This window comes from Mustelus asterias, chromosome 5, assembly GCF_964213995.1.
Source record: "Mustelus asterias chromosome 5, sMusAst1.hap1.1, whole genome shotgun sequence".
Taxonomy (NCBI): Eukaryota; Metazoa; Chordata; class Chondrichthyes; order Carcharhiniformes; family Triakidae; genus Mustelus; species Mustelus asterias.
Window position 1 is genome coordinate 90,686,766 of NC_135805.1, and position 23,881 is coordinate 90,710,646.

The 23,881-nt window shown below is 41.4% G+C and overlaps 1 protein-coding gene across 1 annotated transcript in view; it reads left to right on the forward strand.

Moving 5' to 3' along the window:
- drc1 (dynein regulatory complex subunit 1 homolog (Chlamydomonas)) overlaps window positions 1-23,881 on the forward strand; it is a 65,418-nt gene that overhangs the window by 27,828 nt on the left and 13,709 nt on the right. Inside the window, exons 10-13 of the mRNA XM_078213569.1 lie at window positions 1,692-1,927; window positions 3,339-3,526; window positions 9,403-9,492; window positions 12,561-12,650. Coding sequence (XP_078069695.1) covers window positions 1,692-1,927; window positions 3,339-3,526; window positions 9,403-9,492; window positions 12,561-12,650 — 604 coding nt within the window. The remainder of the gene's footprint in view (window positions 1-1,691; window positions 1,928-3,338; window positions 3,527-9,402; window positions 9,493-12,560; window positions 12,651-23,881) is intronic.

The window sequence follows — 23,881 nt, forward strand, 5'->3', positions numbered from 1 at the left end:
TTAATACACTGTTCCCAATCCCATGCACCTTAATATTACGGGCTAACCTCTTAGGTAGGAACTTGTCAAAAGCTTCCTGTAAGTCACATCCACTGGCTTCCCCTCGACAATTCAACTAGTTACATACTTGAAAAATTCCAGTAGATTTGTCAAGTATGATTTTTCTTTTGTAAATGCATGTTGTCTCTGTCCAATCGTGCCACTGTTTATCATGTGCTTTGCTATAAAATCTTTTATAATGGACTGTAGCATTTTCCCCACTACCGATGTCAGGCTGACTGGTCTATAGTTCCCTACTTTCTTTTTACCTCCCTTTTTATAATGTCCATACCTCTTACTTTGGCCTCTTGTGCTTGTAAATACAAGTCTTTCATTCTTTGCTTCCTTCTTTCACCTCATCATGGGCATCTGTATTTTTAGCCACCTTGTGCCATTCTTTGGAATTTTCTGCCCAAACTCCTCTGCCTCAATACCACCACTTCATTAAACCCTTCTCTGTTTGACCAAGATTTTTGGTTAAATCCAGTCTCCTGCTTTTTCACAGCATCTGTTTTCCTTATGTGTCTGTGAACAACTTGAGATACTTTTCTATGTTAAAAGTGGCATATAAATTCCAGTTAAAATTATACTGTTTGAGTGATTGGTACTAAGGCTAAACTAACACTGAAATTGAAGCATATTCATCGTACATGCAGTATACATTATATTATATGCATGGGCTATTGACACCTTATGGTAAATTAGATATATTAGCATTCCAATTGATAAATATTTTTTGACTTGCATTCCAGCATTGCCACATGATTCATAAAAAATGTTTTTTTCTGTTCCCTTTGGTATTACTTCATAGAAGACAACTCTTTTATCCTGCAAGTATTATAACCATCAGACTGGAAGTAGTAGTTATAACTAGATGAAGGTTTGCATTTTATGTTAATGGAACAATCTATGTTTCCTAAAATATTTACCACCATGTATACTAGTTGTAAATTCTGCTACTGTACCAATCACCTGGAGTGCATCGTACTCACATTCTTGACTGATTCCAGAATTACTAGGCCAATATTTCCTTCTAACTTTTAAAGCTGTAAATGGTGGAAAGAGATAGGGAGTAGGTAGAAGCCAAATTACTGCGGATGCTGGAATCTGAAACCAAAAGAGAAAATGTTGGAAAATCTCAACAGGTCTGGCAGCATCTGTAAGGAGAGAAAAGAGCTGATGATTCGAGTCCAGTTGACCCTTTGTCAAAGCTGGATAGGTCAATAATTTTTGACATCCAAATTTCATGAAGCATCCAAGGGTCATTTACTTGAGAGAAGAGTGACATGGATGATTTTATGACTTTGGCATCTAGGTTATAAAGAGCGGCTTACAGAGCTGAATTGGTATTATTGGAGAAAAGAACATTGCCAACAGAGTGATCGATTTCTATAAATTGCTGACAAGCGTAGATATGATGAAACAAACAGGTCCTATATTTCTTTTTATATGAACACAACTATGCAAGTTTAAAATGAACAGATCTTAAATAATACTAGAGATTTGAAGTATTTTTTTTATTTGTAAGTCTCCTCGACCACTAACAAAAACAGTCCTTGCTGTTTTAACTCATTTTTCTTTTTAAAAAAAAACCCTGATAAATGTTTGATTAGAATGTTGGAAAAATAAGTATTTTACCTTTCTTTTATCAGACGTTTTGCTGCAATTGATGCAAAGAAATTTGAAGGTATTTGGTTAATGAATGAGAAAGAGGCAAAGGATCTAGTCAGAAAGGCCCTCAATGCTGATCAAATAATTCATGAGCAACAGCTGGGCTTGAGTTGGACATGTCCAGATCTGTGTTTTATGAAGAACGTTGGACCTATAGTATGTAAAGCCAAGAAGAAAAAATCAGCTGCCCAGCTGGCAGAGGAAGTTATTCTAGGAGGTAGGGATTCTTTAATGTGTGTAAGTATTCTGTAGAAAAATAAAAGTGGACATGGGATTAGTAGCAACTTTAAATGATAACTAGACAATTGTAAATGGTCAAGATAATTTTCAAGTTTATCAGTCAATAATCTAAAATGAAATTACTTAATTGGGTGCATTATATATCACGTTGTATTATGGTTTTATCAGTTGAGTTATGATTTGGTGTGTTCTAATATATGCAAATTGATGATGGCGATAAATAATTTTTTATTCATTCTTGGGAAGTAACCATCGCTGGCAAGGCCATCATTTATTGCCCATCTCTAATTGCCCTCTGAGTGACTTTCTGGGCCATTTAAGAAGGCATTTAAGGGGCAAATATATTGCTGGGTGTCTGGAGTTATGTATAGGGCAGACAGGGTAAGAATAATAGAATCCCTACAGTGCAGAAGGAGGCCATTTGACCCACTGAATCTGCACCGACAATAATCCCACCTAGGCCCTATCCCTGTCACCTCACGTATTTACCATGCTAATTCCTCTAACCAATGCATCCCGGGACACTAAGGGGCAATTTAGCATGGCCAATGCACCTAACCCACACATCTTTGGACTGTGAGAAGAGACTGGAACACCTGGAGGAAACCCACGCAGACCCTGGGAGAATGTGCAAACTCCACACAGACAGTACCCAAGCCGGGAATCGAATCCAGGTCTCTGGAGCTCTGAGGCAGCAGTGCTAACCACTGCGGCACTGTGCTGTCCCTCGTAAGGACAACATGTTTCATCTCCAGAAGAGCCTTAATATTTTTATGACAATCTGGTGGTTTCATGATCATTATTAATGGACTAGTTTTTTTGTTCCCAATTAATTAATTAATTAGGAGTTGAACCAATTTCTCCAGAAAATAAGTTCAAATCTCTGGATCGCTCGTCCAGTAACATTGTCACTATGCAATTGTTTCCCTTAGTAATGAAAAAGAAAATTCTCTAGACTGGCAGCTGGCTTAAGGTGTTTAGGGCTGGGATGCTGTGAGGAAATCAAGCCCATTTTCAGCCCATCTCAGTGAAGAATTGTAATTGTGCCTAGTCAGCAATGGCTGAGATGGTTATGTTCTCTGACATTTCTGTCCTTTCCCATGTGCCTCTTGCACATCAGAGAGTGAAGTTGCCAGCCTACTCTCAAATGTTTGCATCATTATTGCCCTGTCTGGTTTATCCTCTTCTTTCCTGGAGGCTTCTGGTCAGGGATGATATCCCAGCATTCCTGTAATCAGGAAGTCAACATATTGGGGAGTATCAACCCTGCATCTCACCATTTTATAGTGCATTACCATGGTTGTCCAATGCACTTCATTGTACCAAATGAATAGATTTTGAAATTCGTAAACTGTGGATTTTAACAACATTCAAACTTGTTTTGACAGAAAGAAGGGAAAGGGATTCGGAGGAAGGATCAGGAACAAGACAGGAACCATCCCTGTGGAATGCTGTTTTCCAAAACATTTGTTATTCAGCTAGTGAGGAGAAGGCATTGGAATTATGTGGTGGAGAACCTGGAAATATCTCATTGTCAACAGTCAAAACATTGTTAGAAGTCTTATGCGATGAGTCTGTGAGTATTTTTTTTGTTCCATGAATGCAGAATTTCATTTAATAAGACATAATTGTTTCATCTGGTGAATAAGAATGGCTTCTGCCTCAATTCTTTACTCACAATGGAGTGATATTAGCGGTCACATGACTACAGCAAGCCACAGTACACAGCAGACAACCATACACAAAGGAATTTCTCCAAACATCCCCCTTTTCACACAAAGGAAAAAACTAATTGCATGCACTATCATTTGCAGGTTACCCACATAGATGGGGTGGAATTTTGCATTCTGTACACAGCGTGCTGGCTGGGGTGAGAAAACTGGCGTACAGCTGTCCAGATTCTCTGGCACTTTGTGCACAGAAAATCTGGGGGCATGGTTTTCGGGGTGGAGCCTGATGGAGCTGGTGATGCCAGCTCCACAGAAATCGGGCCGATCTTCCTAAAGGGCACCCTGATCTGCGTTAAAACAAAACTCCCTCCGCACCTCCCACAGACATGGGATTCCCCCCCCCCACCCCTTTGCACCAGATTGGTGTTGCCAGAGACCTGCCTGGGCATGTTCCTACCCTATACTTACTGTGAGGGCAAACGTCTCTGCTGGTCCTCCACCTTGGCTTGCTCACATTTGTTGTGTGCCAGCTTGACCTGTATTAAAACAAAAGAAAGACCTGTGATCAGAGAGGATGGAGCAGAGGTTGCGTGAAATGCATGTCCCCTGTGTGTGATGAGCCCTCCTCAGAAAGGCCAGAGGATGGAGTGTCAGCAACACAACAGATGGGATGGTGGTGACGTGAAAGTGTCTATCAGAGAATGAGTATTGACATGTGACCCTGCTAATGGATGTGTGAGATTCATGAAGAAAGTAAACGCTTGAGTACATGAAGCTGTATTGAGAGTTTGAAACTTAGGGAGTTGGGATAGGACATACTCTGGCAGAGCAGTTGAGACCATCAAGATGCTTCCTGCACTGTGTGACGCTTCTGCCAGATGTGCTGACCTCCTGGGCAATGGCCTCCTAGGCTGGGAAGATGAGATTGCTGTGCTTCCTCGAGCCATCCGTGGACATGCCTCTGCACCCACATTCCTCGAGTCAAGGCCTCAAGGATATAGTGGTTGAAACAGGGTGCAAACTTCTTCTTGGGGCTACCAGCTTTTTGCCTCTGGGTTGCTGACATCCTGCATACTCTTGTGAAGACAAGTGAGCTAGAGAGAGTGATATGAGTGTCTTGCACTGGTGTTTAAATATGGTGGCGAGACCTTCAAACCTGCCAGTTGACAACGGACAAACAAATCAGCTCCTGACCCACCAGGTGATTTGGGAATGCTTGCTCGTGCATAATTAGTGAGGCTCCAAGCTCATGTCATTCCAGGCAGTGGGAGTGGCTGCTGGAAACGCCCGTCACCACACTTAAGGAAAAATGGAGAATTCCGTCCATTGTCTCTGCTGGGTTGCTGACTTCTAAAGCATGATGTGCTGTTGCTTTTCATTAAATCTGGAAAATTTCACACTCTGCACTCATGTCATCAATTTCTTCTTGGCAGCATGTTGGTGCTAAACATCTGCTTTCCTTGCTTGTGCTTCACTTCAAAGTGATACCTCTGCAAACATAGTAACATTCTTTGCAGACACCTTGGAACAGAGAAGCTTTGAAGTGGCTTGTGGTCAGTCTCTACTGTCACTTTGTCTCAAACCGGTACTGATTAAAATACTCACAAGCAAAGAGAATAGCCTAGCACTCTTTCTCAATCTGTGTGTAGCATTGTTCAGTTTGCTCTAGCACTCTGGATACAAATGTGACTGGTTGTCCTTGCTGCATGAGGCTTGCTCCAAGTCCAGTTTCGCTGGCAAATGACTGCAGGGTGACTTTATCGCTGACATTGTCAAAGCTCAGCATTGGTGTTGTCGTCACTACTTGTTTGATGTGAATGAAAGCTGCTGCTTATTCTGTAACCTAATGCCATCTTCCATTGGGGTTCCCACTCTGATGACAAACTGGGCAACAACTTTGCTAGGTAGTTCACAAATCCTACAAATCATTGCACCACCTTCACATCTGCTGGTTGCTGCATCTCTGCTACAGCTCACACCCTTACCAGGATCTTGAAAAACTCCTTTTGCTAGTACATAATGTATGTGCTTTACTTCAGTCATCGTCATTTGCAGTTTTCTCTCATTCTGCTTCAGGTTCATCTGGCGAACTCTCTCTAACTGTCTCACTAAATTCTAACCATGGTCTGCAATGGCTTCTTCCATCATATCTCCACATCCGTTGAAAAGCAAATCATCCACGACTACTTCCACTTTTAAAAGATCATTACCTATATTTTGCTGTTGACATTGATATTCTTCTGGAGCACTCGAAATGCCAAACAACATATGCGACCATCTGCCCATGCCAAATAGCATCCAGAATATAGTCATAAAACTGCTGCTTTCATCCATCTTCACTTAACCAGTATCCACCCTTTGCATCTTTGCCTTGGAAGTTGCAGAAAATTTTCTTCCAACGGTTGGCAGGAGGTACTGAGATCTCTTCAAAGCTTTATTGAATTCCTATGGATCAGTACACAGTCTCTGTCCAGGTTTTTTCACTGCTGCCATGCTGCTTATCGACTCGGGTTTTGAATACTCCCATCTTTTAAAGCTTCTTATTTTGCCTTTCAGGCTGGACTTGAGGGCAGTTTTAACTCTCCTTGGTCTTGCATCTCGTCTTCTTCAAAATGATATTCAACAGGAAGACATTAAAGCCCAAGAAAACATATTTGTAATTTGTCAGGACCTGTTCAGCAGTCAATGTCTTGATGCCATGCGAAACACTGTAAATCTTTTCTGGTACATGGAGAGTTATCAGTCCAAGCTTGTGACTTGTTTCAGCTGAGATGAGGGGACATTGCTCAGAGTCCACTCTTTGAAACTGCGGATCTTTTTCTTCTTCATTGCATTGAGCTCTCGACCTAGTTTTTCCTCTTGCGTTGAGAATCGGTTCATCATATAACCTCAACTTTACCTTTAACTGCTTCATTTTCAGATCTTCAGCTAGAGTAACTTCACACACACATCTGTGAAGTTCATGATGTTGTGTGTAACACCAGTGTCACCTTAAACTTCACATTAATCGGATGCTCTTTTTCTGCAGCCACCATTCCATTTATCAAACAATTTTTACCTTGAAACTTGGTGGTGCCAACCTGTTCTAGGGTGTAGAGTAATCAGTCAGAATCATTGTCTGATGTCTCTCCAGCAACCATCTTTACAGGCTTGCTTTTCTTCTTTCCAGTAAAATACTTGCGTGCAAAGTGATTCAGCACTGCTCTCCCCATGCTGGATGTGCTTCCTTTTCTTTTGTGTGGTGTCCTCCATGATGTTTACGTCCACCGTCCAGCTATGATTTTTCTGATGGCATTTCTGTAAATAGTTTTTCCTTTTTTCCATTGTCTTGTGCTTGGAAGTCCTGAACTGTCTTTCAGCATAGTGCAAAGCCTAGTCAGGTCTCCCATCAATACTTTTCAGCTGATGATTGACCACTTCAGAGAAGGTTTACCAGGATGTTGCCTGGTATGGAGGGTCTTGGCTATGAGGAGAGATTGGGTAAACTGGGGTTGTTCTCCCTGGAAAGACGGAGAATGAGGGGAGATCTAATAGAGGTGTACAAGATTATGAAGGGGATAGATAGGGTGAACGGTGGGAAGCTTTTTCCCAGATCAGAAGTGACGTTCACGAGGGGTCACGGGCTCAAGGTGAGAGGGGCGAAGTATAACTCAGATATTAGAGAGATGTTTTTTACACAGAGGGTGGGGGGGGGTCTGGAATGCGCTGCTAAGTAGGGTGGTGGAGGCAGGCACGCTGACATCGTTTAAGACTTACCTGGATGGTCACATGAGCAGCCTGGGAATGGAGGGATACAAACGATTGGTCTAGTTGGACCAAGGAGCGGCACAGGCTTGGAGGGCCGAAGGGCCTGTTTCCTGTGCTGTACTGTTCTTTGTTCTTTGTTCAGAGCTTCTGCACATGTCAGTAGCTTTCTTGTTTCTGTTCTCTCAAGTCTAGTTGTTCTTGCAGCGGGATATTTTGATTCTAATCTGATCAGATTATCCTTCAGTTACTCAAACTCACAAGATTAAGTTAGATGTCTCAATGCAGTCACGCACTGATCAATATTATCCCCATCTTTCTGAGCTCTGGTGTTGAATACATAGCCTTCATGAATAGCATTAATAGAGGGATCAAACTGGGTCTTTAAGGCCTCCAAAATTTCACAAGACTCTTTTTTTCTGCTCCTCAGTGAGATTTTGCATGCACCCTTTGCCCAGCACTGATAACATGATTTCTATTCTTATTTGTTCAATTTTCTTGTTTAACTCTGGCAATTTCACAGTTCTGCCATTGAGACTGGAAGAATTTCCAGTTTATTTTCAAATCTCTTTTCATCTCCACCGGAGCTGGTATTGATGCCATACTGACTCACCCAGCAGTCAAAGTTGAAAACTGAAGTTTTAATTATTCTCTGCTAATTCTTACAGCAGTTGGCTCTTGCCGCTATCAAAATCCACTCAAATCCAGTTGTACAATGCTGACACCATGTTTCACACTTGAGTAAAAATGGTTTCTGCTTTAATCCTTTACTCACAAAGGAATGACATCAGAGCTCACTGCAGGAATTTTACTGCCTCGCCTGCCTGAGGCTTGTTAAATCCCACCCAAGGCCAATGGAGAATGCCGTTCTGTGAGCCTTGCCCACCCTTATTCCAGGGCGTGCTATAAAGTTCCGGCACACGTGATTCAGATCACACAACTATGACAAGTCATCGTGCAGAATAACCAACCATGCACAAAGCCATGTCTTCAAACAATAATTGTGCTATAGAATCTCACTTCTCAGTGCAGTGTGCTCCCAGTGTCCTGTATTGGGTAATTAATAAAGTTCTTATATGCAATGAACTGTTTCCACCAGATAATTCATACAAGTGTTATGTATACAACATAATAGGGTAGAGTTTCAGCAAGAGTGTGTTGATATTTCCAGTGCAATTCACCAAAAGTCAATTGAGGAATTTTAAGTGCAAGTTACGTTGAACTCATTATGTTTCTGCTATAGTTGACGCTAGCTTAAAAGATATCATACTGTAACCTGACCATGTCCACAAAACTTCCAAACCCCAGATCAAATTAATTATCATGCCTTGTTTCTATTGTGGACCTTTGAGGAATTTGATAAAGTTGTGCCTTTAGGTACAAGAGCACTGATAGACACTTATTTAAAAAATTTAGATTTATGATTAAGAAAAATTAATTGACTACTGTACATCAAGAAATTAATAAATTATTTTGTATAGTTTTTTAAAAGGCATTTGCAATTATTTAAAATTCAGTTTCTCAGATGGTGAACTAAAATTAAAAATGCTGATTTTCTACCATATTAATAAAATTGGATCAGACTACCGCTCTTACATTTATCAAGGAATATTTTTCAATGAAAACAAAGTTAAATTCTATATCGCTGCCTGATTTTGCTGTTTCTCGAATGATTTTATGTTTGTTATTATACTAATGATTTTGAGCAGAAATTTGAACCAGCAAACAAATTTGGAAAACAATTTAGAGCGTTATTTGCCCCCAAAGTGGAAACTATCCCAATGATTCTAAGTTGAATATGAAGTGCATGTGACAAGTCAATGCCAGGGTCAAGGGTCAGATAAAGTTTGGATTTTTGAATTATAAACACCATTCTGTTGGTACAATACTTCAGCAAGAAAATAAGGAAATGAAATGCAGATTTATACCAGTCACAAGACAATTGTGTTAATTCCATGTGTAATATATTAATTTGCATAGAATTCCCCTCTGTACTGCTATATTTAGAACATAAAACAACATTTTCTTATTTTGACAGGGTTTCCTGATTGAAAGCAAGCTGCTTAAAATTATTGCTCCCCTCAAGAAAGATGAACGATATCTAATAAAACTGGATGCCATATTTGCAGTAAGAGCTACAGGCCTTCATGGGAACATTTCCATGCAACCTTTAGATGTTCTGTCTAATTTTGATTCTTTCACATTGCTAAGATTGGCTAGTGCTTCATGAAACTGATAGTGGAAATACAATGGGTACCTTAACGCTCCTACTTTATCTAATTAGAGTGTTGTTACTGTGCAAAATATGTACTTAAAAGGAAGATAATTGCATGGCTAGATACCATTGCTGGCAGGTTCAATACTCGTACAGTTCTTTAAAGCTGTTAATATTTTTCCTTTTATACTTCAATAAAGTCCATTTGTGACCTTCACCTAACTGTTAACCATCTGCTGCCCATGTTTGACTGTTGTCATCAGTCATTTATTTTGGTAGAAAAAGTGAGATGAGGCAAAACTAATTAAATTGTATAATTTTAAAAGGGTTGCAGAAACAGAGGGACCTGGGGTGTATTTATACAAATCTTTGAAGGCAATAGGACAGGCTGAAAAGGCTGTTACAAAAAACATACAGGGATCCTTTCCTTTATAAATAGAAGTATAAAGTAAAAAAGGAAATTGTACTGACCCTGGTTTGGTTCCAGTGGAGTATTGTGGTCAATTCTGGGCATCATACTTTAGAAAACATGTCAAGGTCTTAGAAAGGTTATAGAGGATATTTATTAGAATTACACTAAAATGAATGACCAATTACTTTGTGAGACTGAAGAAACTGGGGTCATTCTTCTTAGAGCAGAAAGGCTGAAGGGAAATATGTACAAAACCACAAAGGGTTTTAATAGAGTAAATAAGGAGAAAACATTTCCAGTTATAGAGGACACATATTTAAAGTAATTGGCAAAAGAAGCAGAGGTAACAAAAGAAAACACTTATTTTAAAATTCAACAACTTGTCATGATCTGGAATGCATTACCTGACAGGAGGCTGATTAATGAATATCTTTCAAAAATAATCGGACAGAAATATTTTGTAGGGCTATGAAGAAGGAACAGGGGAATTGGACTGGACTAGCTGTACAGCCTTTCAAATAATCCACAAAGGCCTGATGGGCCAAATCATTACCTTCTGTGCTCTGTGATTTTCTTGAATGCTAAAATGGACAAATTCAATTTTCCTTCTCATGCCTCATCAATTAACCAGGCAGAAAACTGGGACAGCTTGCTGCATTTATTGTGAGATTACTGATTAGTGCAATTCTAGCAATGTTGAGCAATTTAATTGTTTAATTCCTAGATTGAGAAAGCTCTACGATGTATATCAACTCTCAAGCAGCCTCGCTAAGGGCATAATCTAAAATTCCACAAATACTGGTGGAAGATTTACAGTTGGTCAGACCAATTTGGACATTAAGACTTGGAAATGGATAGGCCATATATTACTATATCTTAATACAGACAAGGAAGGCCAGATTTTCACTTGTAGGAAGATAATAACACTGGGGTAGATTGCAAACGCATTTAATTAGAAACAGCATTTTCTTACAGTGCAATACATTGAATAAAATTCCAAAAGAAAGAGAAAATCAGTAAGTTCCATTTAGGTAGATGAGATATCACTTATTCATATGATTGAATGTTTGCCACTTTCCTTTGGAAAAGGTTAATAATCGCAAATATTATAAGTTGTGTAAGGTTATGATGTTTGGTCGAAGGGGGAAGATCAAATAAATTTAATTTATAATTGGAATTTTGAGAATTGCCAAGTCAAAAAATTTATTTTCCATTCCCAGGTATACTGTCTGACAGATATCTGATGGCAAATGTTTGATCATAAATCTATGATTTACTCAGTTAGAGATTCCCAAACATATGTACTTTGGAGTTATTAAATTATATTTATTGTGAATGCTGCAAAGAATCAATTACATCTGACATAAAAAGCAAAGATGGGTAAGGACATTATCATGAGAAATAGTGCGTAAACAATGAAAAGCATATACTACGACCATGGGCCAAAAACAAAAAGAAATTCCAAATTTATAAACATGATTTTCTTAATACATTTTCTGTGCTTTTAAATATCATTTGGTTACATCTGAGATGCGATTTACAACACTTGACTATTCCATGAATACTACAAGTCATTTTAGCATCCTGGAAATATTTAGCCAAGGAATGAGGTCTTAATTTTGATCTAAAAACATCGATTTCTCCAAGCCCTGATGAAGTCCTGTGACAGATTTTAAATCATGTTTGAAAATATGGAACCACACTATTTTGTCATTTTCTATCTATTCCAAAAAGGTTTTTCAAATATTGAAACTTTGTTAAATCAAAGAGCAGTACAAAAATAAGTTCTAATGCACTGCAGGAACTCACCAAGTTTCCTTAGGCAGCAACTTCCAACTCAAGACTACTGCCATCTAGAAGGACAAGAGCAGCAGATACCTGGGAACACCACCACCTGGAGGTTCCCCTCCAAGTCACTTACCATCCTGACTTGGAAATATATCACCATTCCTTCATTGTCATTGGGTCAAATCCTGAAATTCCCTCCCTAACAGCACTGTGGGTGTACTTGCATTTCAGAGACTGCAGCAGTTCAAGAAGGCATCTCACTGCCACCACCTTCTGAAGGGCAACTAGGGATGGGTAATAAATGCTGGCCTGGCCAGCAATGCTCACATCCCATAATGAACAAAAACAAATTAGATTTGAAATATAAACGGGGAGGATAGCGACATGCTGTTGGAAGCTTGGCACATAGTTAAACAATGATTAGTTGCTCAACTATATATAATTCCAAATTTTGCAAAGTCAAAAACTTTTCTTCTGATATCTCATCAAATTGTCTAGTTGAACCCATATAAAGGAAGAGAGAATGAATCAGTTCATGGAATGCTATGGCTTTGGTTTTCACAGGTATCATCACATGTAAATAAAGTGATTTGGGCGCAGGAGGAAGTGGAAACCTGACAGACTCAATCCTTACTAAATTTAAATAATACTTTCTTAACGCTATCTGACAAACATTCTAATTGAAGGTGCATTAATTACTAAACCCGCGAGAATGAAATTTGGTGCATATCTAACTGAAAGTTTGTAAAGGAAATTCTGATTAATTTCTCACTTTATGTAGGCTTTGGGATTAGAGAATGAAGATGATATCATCAAATTGACAGAGTTCTTCATAAAGCATTGTAAAATGTCTAAAGTTGAAGTAGATAAGGTAAGATATCAGCAACTTCAGAATCAAATTTAAGTGCACATTCGATTTATGGTCGCAATTGTTCTCTGAAAGGAATGCATGGGATTCCATCGTTGAGGATTTAAAAAAATAATATTTTGAATAAACAATTCCTTTTTAATTCAGGTTTTATGTTAATGTGTGGAGTGTACTGTTACAGAAAATTAAAATTCATGTGGAAAAGCATAAATATTTTGATAGATCAGATGGATGGTGTGATCTCCTGCGGATTTGTTGACAACTGATATACTATATACATAGATTTAAGACAGATTAACATTACAATGGACACTGATGTGGCTTCACTTAAAAGTAAGTATAATTTCAATTTAAGTTGTAGAATTGGCAGTTGTCCACTTGAATATGGATGAGTATTGCTCAAGTCTTTCTGCCCTACCCCCAGCACCAGTGGGGTAGAGAGCTCCCTGTCTCTGCCTATATTTCACACTCTGGGATCATTTAAAAATGTGGGGCAGGTATCCTTGGGTCAGTGGTAACCCTCTTGCCTCTGAATCAGAAGGTCTTGAATTTGCACGCCACTCCAGAGAGTTTGTAATGTATGCTGTGCAGTCCTGAGAAATTGCTATACTGATAGAAGTATCATCTCCAGAATAAGATGTTAAACCAAGATGTCTGCCCTCTCAGATGGATCCTAAGATCTTGGTTAAAATTCAAAGAGTGGAGGAGTTCTCTCAATGTCCTGGCCTGGCCGATATTTATCCCTTATAAGACCTTGGACAGAATTTAACAGGTGGTGGCATCTCTCCAATCCACCACTGAAAAGTTGATGGGGAATGCATACAAGATGATACTGGCTGCCCCTTCTGTCAAATAATGCTCAGTAGAGTGTTAATTGACTTGATGCGAGACACTGCCTCTCATTTAGGCCAAGTCAGACCGCCATGGTTGGGTCTACAAGCAAACCTCAGATTCTACATTGAGTCCAGGATGAGTTAACTGGGGGGGGGTCTCATGGCTGAGATGGGAGGTGAGGCTCAGAGCGGGTAGGGAGCGATGGAGCTCTTGATGGAGAAGTATTGGAAGGAAGGAGCAGTTGGGGGGGGGGGGGGGGGGTAGGGGGAGTACCAGGAGAAGGGGGCTGGGGCAGACCTTGCAGGGGAAGCCTGATGTGGAAATGGGGCTCTTGAGAGAAGTGCCTCTCACTCTAGCCACCCAAAGCTTGAGCAGAGTGACCTACTGGGCTTCCTCTCCTTGCCTCTAATTTCTCTCTAGCCTAAACAATAAGGCGAGGCAGGAAGTGACTTTTTAAGGAACCATTAATTTGGATGATAGCAGGCAGGCTGCTCTTGGCCTTGCTGCTTTGTATAAAATGGAGGATAGATTGGGATTGGGCTGGAGGGTGGCCGTAAATCCACCTGGATAATTTAACTGGCGGGTGCCATATGTTGCCTCTTGATCTGCCCAAATTAGCTGCTGTATTTCCTGTAACTTCAGTGTTGACTACATTTCAAAAGCACTTCGTTGGTTGTAAAGTTGTGAAAGGTGCGAGTTATTTTTCGACATTAATAATGAGCTGAATTAGCTGTAAAGCACTTAGTTCATCCATGACCTCAGGTATCACAATGTAAGTGAAAATCTTTTCTTCGTTTCTTTCTAAAGCCTTTGCTGGGAGTCGTGCCAGTCTGGGTTGAAGATTTGTTCCTGTTTGAGCTACTTATTGAGACAGAATTGTTTCTTGAGGCTATGAGAGGATTTACTTCAGGATCCCTCTGTTGACAGACTATCCATATTTTCAGTGTTGAAAAGGTGTTAATATAAGATTCATGAATAAGTCCTTTGGCATAAAATTTGGATTTATTATGCTACTGATGTCAGTGCTGTGGAAGCTGATTACCTTCTTAGAATTGCATGCTAACTGTTAGCCATTTCTGATGCACCATCTTGAGGATGGCGCTTGTGCAGTTGTCCTCTGCATGTATCAGATGCTTCTGAACTTATCCTATGATGATATTACACAGCCTTACCGGTTGCTATGATGCCCAAATGCCAAATTCAGAGCCCATGCAGGCCATTGGATGAATTAGCTTTGTTACTTACCAAAGAGCGCTACTTAAAGGGCCAGATACCTAAATTGCAGGTGAGATAATGTTGAGTAACTTCTGCTACTGTGACGTGTCTGGAGTGTTTTGAAGGTGTTATGGTCAATTTTTGCATTTAGAAAAGGGAGATTTTCTGCATCTGCACAGTGAGGGTAGAGAAGCAAGTGTCCTCCACACAAAGGTGTCAACAGGTATGGGAGCTATGATTGCAGTGCCTTTGGGCCTGCAGGGCAACAAGGAGATGGAGCAGAGGCTCCAAAGAAGGCAAACTGTGCACAGTGCTCTGTGTCAAGTCAGAGTTGCATTCTTCCACATTCCATGACAATGGGCCTCTGTCTGGCAGGTCAACTAATTCTGTGAGCAACTGGGTGCATACCCATCAGTGTTTTCCTGCATGCCATTCCCATCAGGGCCTTTACCTAAGTGTCCTGCTGCAGAACTTGTCTGCCACCTTTCCCGCTATGAACTGGCACAAGAACCGTTCTTTTATCCCTAATGTTGCTGCACCTTACCTGTGTCAGGTGATTTACTACATTCTGAACCAAATTCTATACTAGTCTTTAAAGTATGCGCAATGTCAGTATCTGAATTAGTGACTGTGAATATCTGATGTTGCTCTCTCTCTTCCTGCTAGGGCTTCTGTAGCTGGAGAGGTGGCAGGTTATTTTTGGGTGAGAAAAAGCTGAAAATCAGAAAGGAGAAGATTGAGTTGAAGGAAGGGGGATAGGGTGGAAAGTAAGAGTCGCAATGATGTTTGTCATGCCAGATAGCAGGATAAGGGTGAGCTGGGAGTTGAGAAGGGGGAAAAGGCAGAGAAACACTGTTGTTCTGAATATGTTGAACAGCACTGGACTGGATACCACGGGCTTTTGTTGCAGTCGGCCCAATGCATGGAAAACCATCTCCTATGTAGGGCATGCAGGAATCCTTTCCCTCTAATGGTTATTTGTGCCACCTTGCCTTGCAAGAAAGGAAACTGTGTTTGTGCCTACCATATTTGTGTAACTGGAGGTCTGCAGAGGCAGTGAGAGGTGGCTGTGAGGTTGGCAGCATTGGTAGATGTTTGAGGGTGAGGTATCTAGATGTTGTGCTCAAGTCTTGAGTGTGAGGATGCTGCTGGGTGAGTGACAAGGGTGTGGTGCATTGAGCAGTGTGAAAGACTGCACCTGAATAACAATCCAAAAACACCCCAAAGCATTTTACAGAGAGGTTGGGGATGTCAGGTAGTGATGAGAGAGTTAGCTTAGATGATTAAGCAGGTCGTTAAATGCAAACAAGAAAGTATTGAGGCAGAAGGCTTCAAGGGAGATTCCCAGAAAGTAGAGTTGAAGCAGTTGATGGGAAACAATAATGCACAGGAGACCATAGTGAGAAGACTAAATAATATGGAATATTTTTTAGGTTAAAAGTGGTAAATTGGGACAAACATAGAAAATCGGAGCAGGAGTAGGCTCTTCAGTCAATTGAGTCTGCTCCACCATTCAATATGCTCTTGGCTGATCCTCTATCTGAACACCACACTCTCACACCCTCCCCAAACCCCTGACACATTAAGTGTCTCGAAATCTATCTATTTCTTTCAGTAACTTGGCCTCCAAAGCCTTATGTGGGACAGAATTCCACAGGTTCACCACCCTCTGAGTGAAGAAATATCTCCTTTCTAAATAGTCTACCTTCTATCCCGAGACTGTGACCCATTGTTCTCGATCCCTGAGCCAGGGGAAATATCATCCCTGCATTCAGTCTGTCCAGCCCGCTCCGAATTTTATACGTTTCAGTGTGATGCCCTCTCATTCTTCTAAACTCCAGTAAATAGAGGCCTAGTCGACCTAATATTTCCTCATATGATAATCCTGCCATTCCAGGAACCAGTTTGGTGAACCTTTTCTCTACTCCTTCTCTGCAAGTATACCTTTTATTAGGTAAAGATTCTAAAACTGCATACAATACTTCGGGTGCGGTCTCACCAAGCCCTGTACAATTGCAGTAATGATGTGGAGATGCCGGCGTTGGACTGGGGTAAGCACAGTAAGAAGTCTCACAACACCAGGTTAAAGTCCAACAGGTTTATTTGGTAGCAAATACCATAAGCTTTCGGAGCAATGCTCCTTCGTCAGATGGAGTGGTCTCTGTTCTCAAACAGGGCACAGACACAGAAATCAAATTACAGAATACTGATTAGAATGCAAATCTCTACAGCCAGCCAAGTCTTAAATGCACAGACAATGTGGGTGGAGGGAGCATTCAACACAGGTTAAAGAGATGTGTATTGTCTCCAGACAGTACAGCTTGTGAAATTGTGCAAGTCCAGGAGTCAAGCTGTGGGGTTACTGATAATGTGACATAAATCCAACATCCCGGTTTAGACCGTCCTCATGTGTGCGGAACTTGGCTATCAGTTTCTGCTCAGTGACTCTGCGCTGTCGTGTGTCGTGAAGGCCGCCTTGGAGAACGCTTACCTGAAGACACGGGCATTCAGCCTTGGATCTTCAGGTAAGCGTTCTCCAAGGCGGCCTTCACGACACACGACAGCGCAGAGTCACTGAGCAGAAACTGATAGCCAAGTTCTGCACACATGAGGACGGTCTAAACCGGGATGTTGGATTTATGTCACATTATCAGTAACCCCCACAGCTTGACTCCTGGACTTGCACAATTTCACAAGCTGTACTGTCTGGAGACAATACACATCTCTTTAACCTGTGTTGAATGCTCCCTCCACCCACATTGTCTGTGCATTTAAGACTTGGCTGGCTGTAGAGATTTGCATTCTAATCAGTATTCTGTAATTTGATTTCTGTGTCTGTGCCCTGTTTGAGAACAGAGACCACTCCATCTGACGAAGGAGCATTGCTCCGAAAGCTTATGGTATTTGCTACCAAATAAACCTGTTGGACTTTAACCTGGTGTTGTGAGACTTCTTACAATTGCAGTAAGACATCCTTGCTCCTGTACTCAAATCCTCTTGCACTGCATTTTGGAAGAAATAATAGAACATAGAACATAGAAAGCCACAGCACAAACAGGCCCTTCGGCCCACAAGTTGCGCCGATCACATCCCCACCTCTAGGCCTATCTATAGCCCTCAATCCCATTAAATCCCATGTACTCATCCAGAAGTCTCTTAAAAGACCCCAACGAGTTTGCCTCTACCACCACCGACGTCAGCCGATTCCACTCACCCACCACCCTCTGAGTGAAAAACTTACCCCTGACATCTCCTCTGTACCTACCCCCCAGCACCTTAAACCTGTGTCCTCTCGTAGCAACCATTTCAGCCCTTGGAAATAGCCTCTGAGAGTCTACCCTATCCAGACCTCTCAACATCTTGTAAACCTCTATCAGGTCACCTCTCATCCTTCGTCTCTCCAGGGAGAAGAGACCAAGCTCCCTCAACCTATCCTCATAAGGCATGCCCCCCAATCCAGGCAACATCCTTGTAAATCTCCTCTGCACCCTTTCAATGGCTTCAACATCTTTCCTGTAATGAGGTGACCAGAACTGCGCGCAGTACTCCAAGTGGGGTCTAACCAGGGTCCTATAAAGCTGCAGCATTATCTCCCGACTCCTAAACTCAATCCCTCGATTAATGAAGGCCAGTACGCCGTACGCCTTCTTGACCGCATCCTCCACCTGCGAGGCCGATTTAAGAGTCCTATGGACCCGGACCCCAAGGTCCTTCTGATCCTCTACACTGCTAAGAATGGTACCCTTCATATTATACTGCTGCTTCATCCCATTGGATCTGCCAAAATGGATCACCACACACTTATCCGGGTTGAAGTCCATCTGCCACTTCTCCGCCCAGTCTTGCATTCTATCTATGTCTCGCTGCAACTTCTGACATCCCTCCAAACTATCCACAACACCACCTACCTTGGTGTCGTCAGCAAACTTACCAACCCATCCCTCCACTTCCTCATCCAGGTCATTTATGAAAATGACAAACAGCAAGGGTCCCAGAACAGATCCCTGGGGCACTCCACTGGTCACTGACCTCCATGCAGAGAAAGACCCCTCCACAGCCACTCTCTAATGTAGGGAGGAGTTATATAATAAATGGCAGTCATCAGGAGTATAGAAACACAGAGGGACCTAGGTGTGCAAGTCCACAAATCCTTGAAGGTGGCAACACAGGTGGAGAAGGTGGTGAAGAAGGCATATGGTATGCTTGCCTTTATAGGATGGGGTATAGAGTATAAAAGCTGGAGTCTGATGATGCAGCTGTATAGAACGCTGGTTAGGCCACATTTGGAGTACTGCGTCCAGTTCTGGTCGCCGCACTACCAGAAGGACGTGGAGGCATTGGAGAGAGTGCAGAGAAGGTTTACCAGGATGTTGCCTGGTATGGAGGGTCTTAGCTATGAGGAGAGATTGGGTAGACTGGGGTTGTTCTCCTTGGAAAGACGGAGAATGAGGGGAGATCTAATAGAGGTATACAAGATTATGAAGGGTATAGATAGGGTGAACAGTGGGAAGCTTTTTCCCAGGTCGGAGGTGACGATCACGAGGGGTCACGTGCTCAAGCTGAGAGGGGCGAAGTATAACTCAGACATCAGAGGGACTTTTTTACACAGAGGGTGGTGGGGGCCTGGAATGCGCTGCCAAGTAGGGTGGTGGAGGCAGGCACGCTGACATCGTTTAAGACTTACCTGGATAGTCACATGAGCAGCCTGGGAATGGAGGGATACAAACGATTGGTCTAGTTGGACCAAGGAGCGGCACAGGCTTGGAGGGCCGAAGGGCCTGTTTCCTGTGCTGTACTGTTCTTTGTTCTTTGAAGACCAACATACAATTTGCCTTCCTAATTGTTTGCTGTACCTGCATGTTTGCTTTCAGTGACTGGTGTACAAGGACACCAAGGTCCCTTTGTATATCAACATTTCCCAATCTATCACCGTTTAAATAATACTCTGCCATTCTGTTTTTCCTACTAAATAACTTCACATGTTATACTCCATCTGCCATGTATTAGCCCACTCACTCACTCACTCAACTTGTCTAAATCATCTTGTGGCCTCTTTACTTCCTCCTCACCACTTACCATTCCTCTTAGTTTAGTGTTGACAGCAAACTGGGAAATATTACATTGATTTCCTCACCCAAATCATTGCTATATATTGTGAATAGCTGGGGCTTAAGCATTGATCCCTGTGGCATTGCCCAGTCACCACTTTCCACTCCGAAAAAGATCCATTTATTCCTGTTTCCTGTCTGTTAATCAATTCTCAATATATGCCAATATATTACCGCCAATTCCATGCACTTTAATTTGCACAGCAACCTCTTATTATTGTTAAAAACTTCTGAAGAACCAAATACACCATATCCAGTAGTCCTTCATTATCTATTCTGCTAGTTATGTCCTCAAAAAACTCTAGTAGATTTGTCAAACATGATTTCCCTTTCATAGATCCATGTTGACTTTTGTCTAATCCCATTGATAATTTCTAAGTGCCCTATTATCACATCCTTTATAATATACTCTAGTAGGCTAATTGACATTAGGCTAATCAATCTGTAATTCCCTGTTTTCTCCCTCTCTCCTTTTTTAAATTTGTCACTCTTCAAATTGCTGGGATTGTTCCAGAATCTACAGAATTGTGCAAGATGACAACCAACAAATCTACCATTTCCATGGCCACCTCCTTTATGTTTCCCTAGCACCTCTGGGAAGTTATTTGTGTCTTCTGTGAAGACAGAAATAAAGTAGTTGTTTGATTGCTCTGCCATTTCCTTGTTCTCCATTATCAATACTCCTGTTTCGGGGGTAAGGGATTGACATTTGTCTTCACTAATCTTTTTCTTTATACATACATATAGAAACTTTTACAGGGGCCGCTTTTATGTTCCTTGCAAGTTTACTCTCATACACTATTTTTCCCCACTTGATCAATCTGTTGCTGAATTCTAAATTGCTCCCAATCCCCAGGCTTGCTATTTTTTCTAGCAACTTTATATGACCGCATTTGGATCAAATATTATCCTTAATTTATTTTGTTAGCCATGGTTGTGCTCCTGTTTTTTTTTTGTTATGGTTTTGCACCAGAAAGGAATGTATAACTGTTGTAATGCATGCATTTTGATTTGATTTATTATTGTCACATGCATTAGTATACAGTGAAAGTTATTGTTTCTTGCGTGCTATACAGACAAAGCATACTATACATAGAGAAGGAAAGGAGAGGGTGCAGAATGTAGTGTTACATCATAGCTAGGGTGTAGAGAAAGATCAAACTTGTTCCTTAAATATTAGCCATTGCCTATCCACTGTCATGCATTTCAATGAAGTTACTTATTCTATCGCAACCAATTCAGCCCTCATACTTTTTTGTTTTCTTTGTTTAGATTCTGGACCCAAGTTTCAGATTGAACTACTTCACTTTCTATCCCAATGAAGAATTCCATCTTGTTATGGTCACTCTTCTGTAAAGGATCCCTTACAACAAGATTATTAATTAACCCCTTCTCATAGTACAATATCAAATCTTGGACTGCTTGTTCCCTAGATAGTTCCTCAACATACCGGTCCAAAAATAATTTGGTACACACTCCAGGAGTTCATCTGCCACTTTTATTGCAATTGTGGTTTGCCTGGTCTATATTGAAGTCGGACAATATACCTCTATAGGCTGGTATGAGTCAAAAATACAGTCAGGCTTTATTCTCACAAGCTTATGGGAGAACTTGACCCCTTGAAAGCGGAAGCCAAAGTTCTCACTGAACACAAGAAGCATGGATATTTATACATCAGGGTTCCCAATACAAGTCATGAAGCAAAGTCCAGTTAACAGTCCTTGATCGTAAATTATAGTTCCTTTAACAGCTTCTGATAGTCTTTGGATCATGGTTAGAAACCATCTGGTATCCTTGGGTCATAAAGCACAATTCTCCTGGTCGTTGCAGTCAAGGTGTCACCTCTGGTCCCCTGTTCTTCCCGCAGCGTTTCCTTTGAAGTGACTGAGTGACTGTCCCAGTGGGAGTCCTCCTTCAAACGGCCATTCTCGCACTCTACCATTTGGTCGCTGCTTCCTCTGCTTAAATCATAGACAAGCCCACGAGAAAGAAAGACTAAAATCTATATTCAACTGTCTGTTTTATCAGAATGATATAAACAAGCGAGGGAACCATGAACAAATGGCTGATACTAAAGTAAAAGATGAAAGACATGAACAAATGGCTTATGCTACTACCAGGAGCAATATAAAAAAGGGGTGACTAGCCACAAGTAAACGATATGTTTATGATACATTCCAGATACAAAGTTCAACCTTTTAGGCACAAAATACATTGAGTACAAAAAAAACATTAACCCTTTCCCTTCTTCAATATGTAGATTAAAGTTACCCATGATCACTGCAGCACCCTTGTTATATACCTCTCTAATTTCCTGTTTAATGCCATCCCCTACCTTACCACCACTGTTTGGAGGCCCATAGACAACTCCCACTAATGTTTTCCGCCCCTTATTGCTTCTTAACAACTGATTCTACATCTAGATGTTCTGAGCCAATATCCTTTCTCACTACTGTACTGATTTCACCTACTAACAATGTCACCCCACCTCATTTTCCTTTTTGCCTGTCCTCCCTAAATATTGAATATTTTTGGATATTTATTTCCCAGCCTTGGAAACTCACCATCTATTCCTCCAGAATGACAATCATATAGTACCCATCTACAACTACCAATGCTATTAATTCATCTACCTTCTGACAAATGTTCTGTGCATTCAGACCTTTAGATTTCTCTTCTTAAAACTGTTTACACATTTTATTTTGTACTATGGTCCTGTTTGCTAATAACCCTAATTTCCTCTGCCTTTCACTTTTGTCTTCCACTTTTATATCTTTGTTTCCACTCAAGTTCCCATTCCCCTGCCACTCTGGTTGAAACCTTTACCCCATAGTACTGACAAATGCCCCTGCAAGAATATTGGCCCTGGTCCTGCTGGGGTGCCACCTGTCCAGCTTGTACATGTCCCATCTTCCCCAGAATTGATCCACTTCCCTCCTACACCATCTTTCCAGCCACACATTCATCCAGTCCGTTCTCCAATTCATGATTCTGTTAGTGTGTAGTACTGAGATTGTTACCTTTGAGGTCCTGCATTTTAATTTATTTCCTATCTCTCTATATCCTGCATGCAGGACCTCATGCCTCTTTTTACCCGTGTCGCTGGTACAGACATGGACCACAACCTCTGGCTGTTCACCCTCTCCCTTCAGAATGTTTTGCAGCCACTCAATGACGACTTTGACCCTGGCACCAGGACACCGTCCTGGTGTCATGTCTGCTGCTGCAGAAACATCTATCTGTTCCCGTTATGATAGAATCTCCTATCACTATGGCTTTCCCATTGTTTTTTCACTGCCCATATGCAGCTGAGTCATTTGAGGTGCCACAGACTTGGCTCTTGCTGCATTCCCCTGGGCAACCATCTCCCTCATCAGTATCCAAAGTGGAAGATCTGTTAGAGAGGGGAATCCAAGGAGCCCCTGCAGTACCTGCCTGATGCTTTTACTCTGGCGGTCACCCATTCCCTTTCTGCATGTACACTCTTTACCTGCGATATGACCACCTCACTGTATGCACTTTCCATGAAGATCTCAGCCTTGTGGATGTACCACAGTGACTCCAGCTGCTGCTCCAGGTCCAAAACATGGATTTCAAGTAGCTGTAGCCAGAAACACTCGCTGCACACGCAGTCACCCTGGACACTGGAAGTGTTCTTGACTTCCCATATTGCACAGGAGGAGCATTCCAAATGGCCGAGTTGCCCTGCCATGACTTAAATTACTCCCTTTCCATTTACATCCTCTAGTTTAAAGAGTATCAAATATTCTAGGGTTCTTGCCTTCTTAGACATTACGTTATCCAAACAAAGGACCAATTTTTACTTTAAGGACTGTACAGTAGAAATATTCAACCAATCCTACTCACCAAGGCTGCTGTTCCTCTATGCTGGCTCCCACTCCCACTTATGTTTGCCCTGTGATTCACTCTTGGATGTTTTCAAAAATACCGTTCTCATAGAAACATGGAAAATAGGAGCAGGGGAGGCCACTCAGAATTTCGAGCCTGCTCCATTATTCAACATGATCATCTCTGTTCCTTTATCTCAAAGCTGCACTCCGGTGCTCTCGCCATACC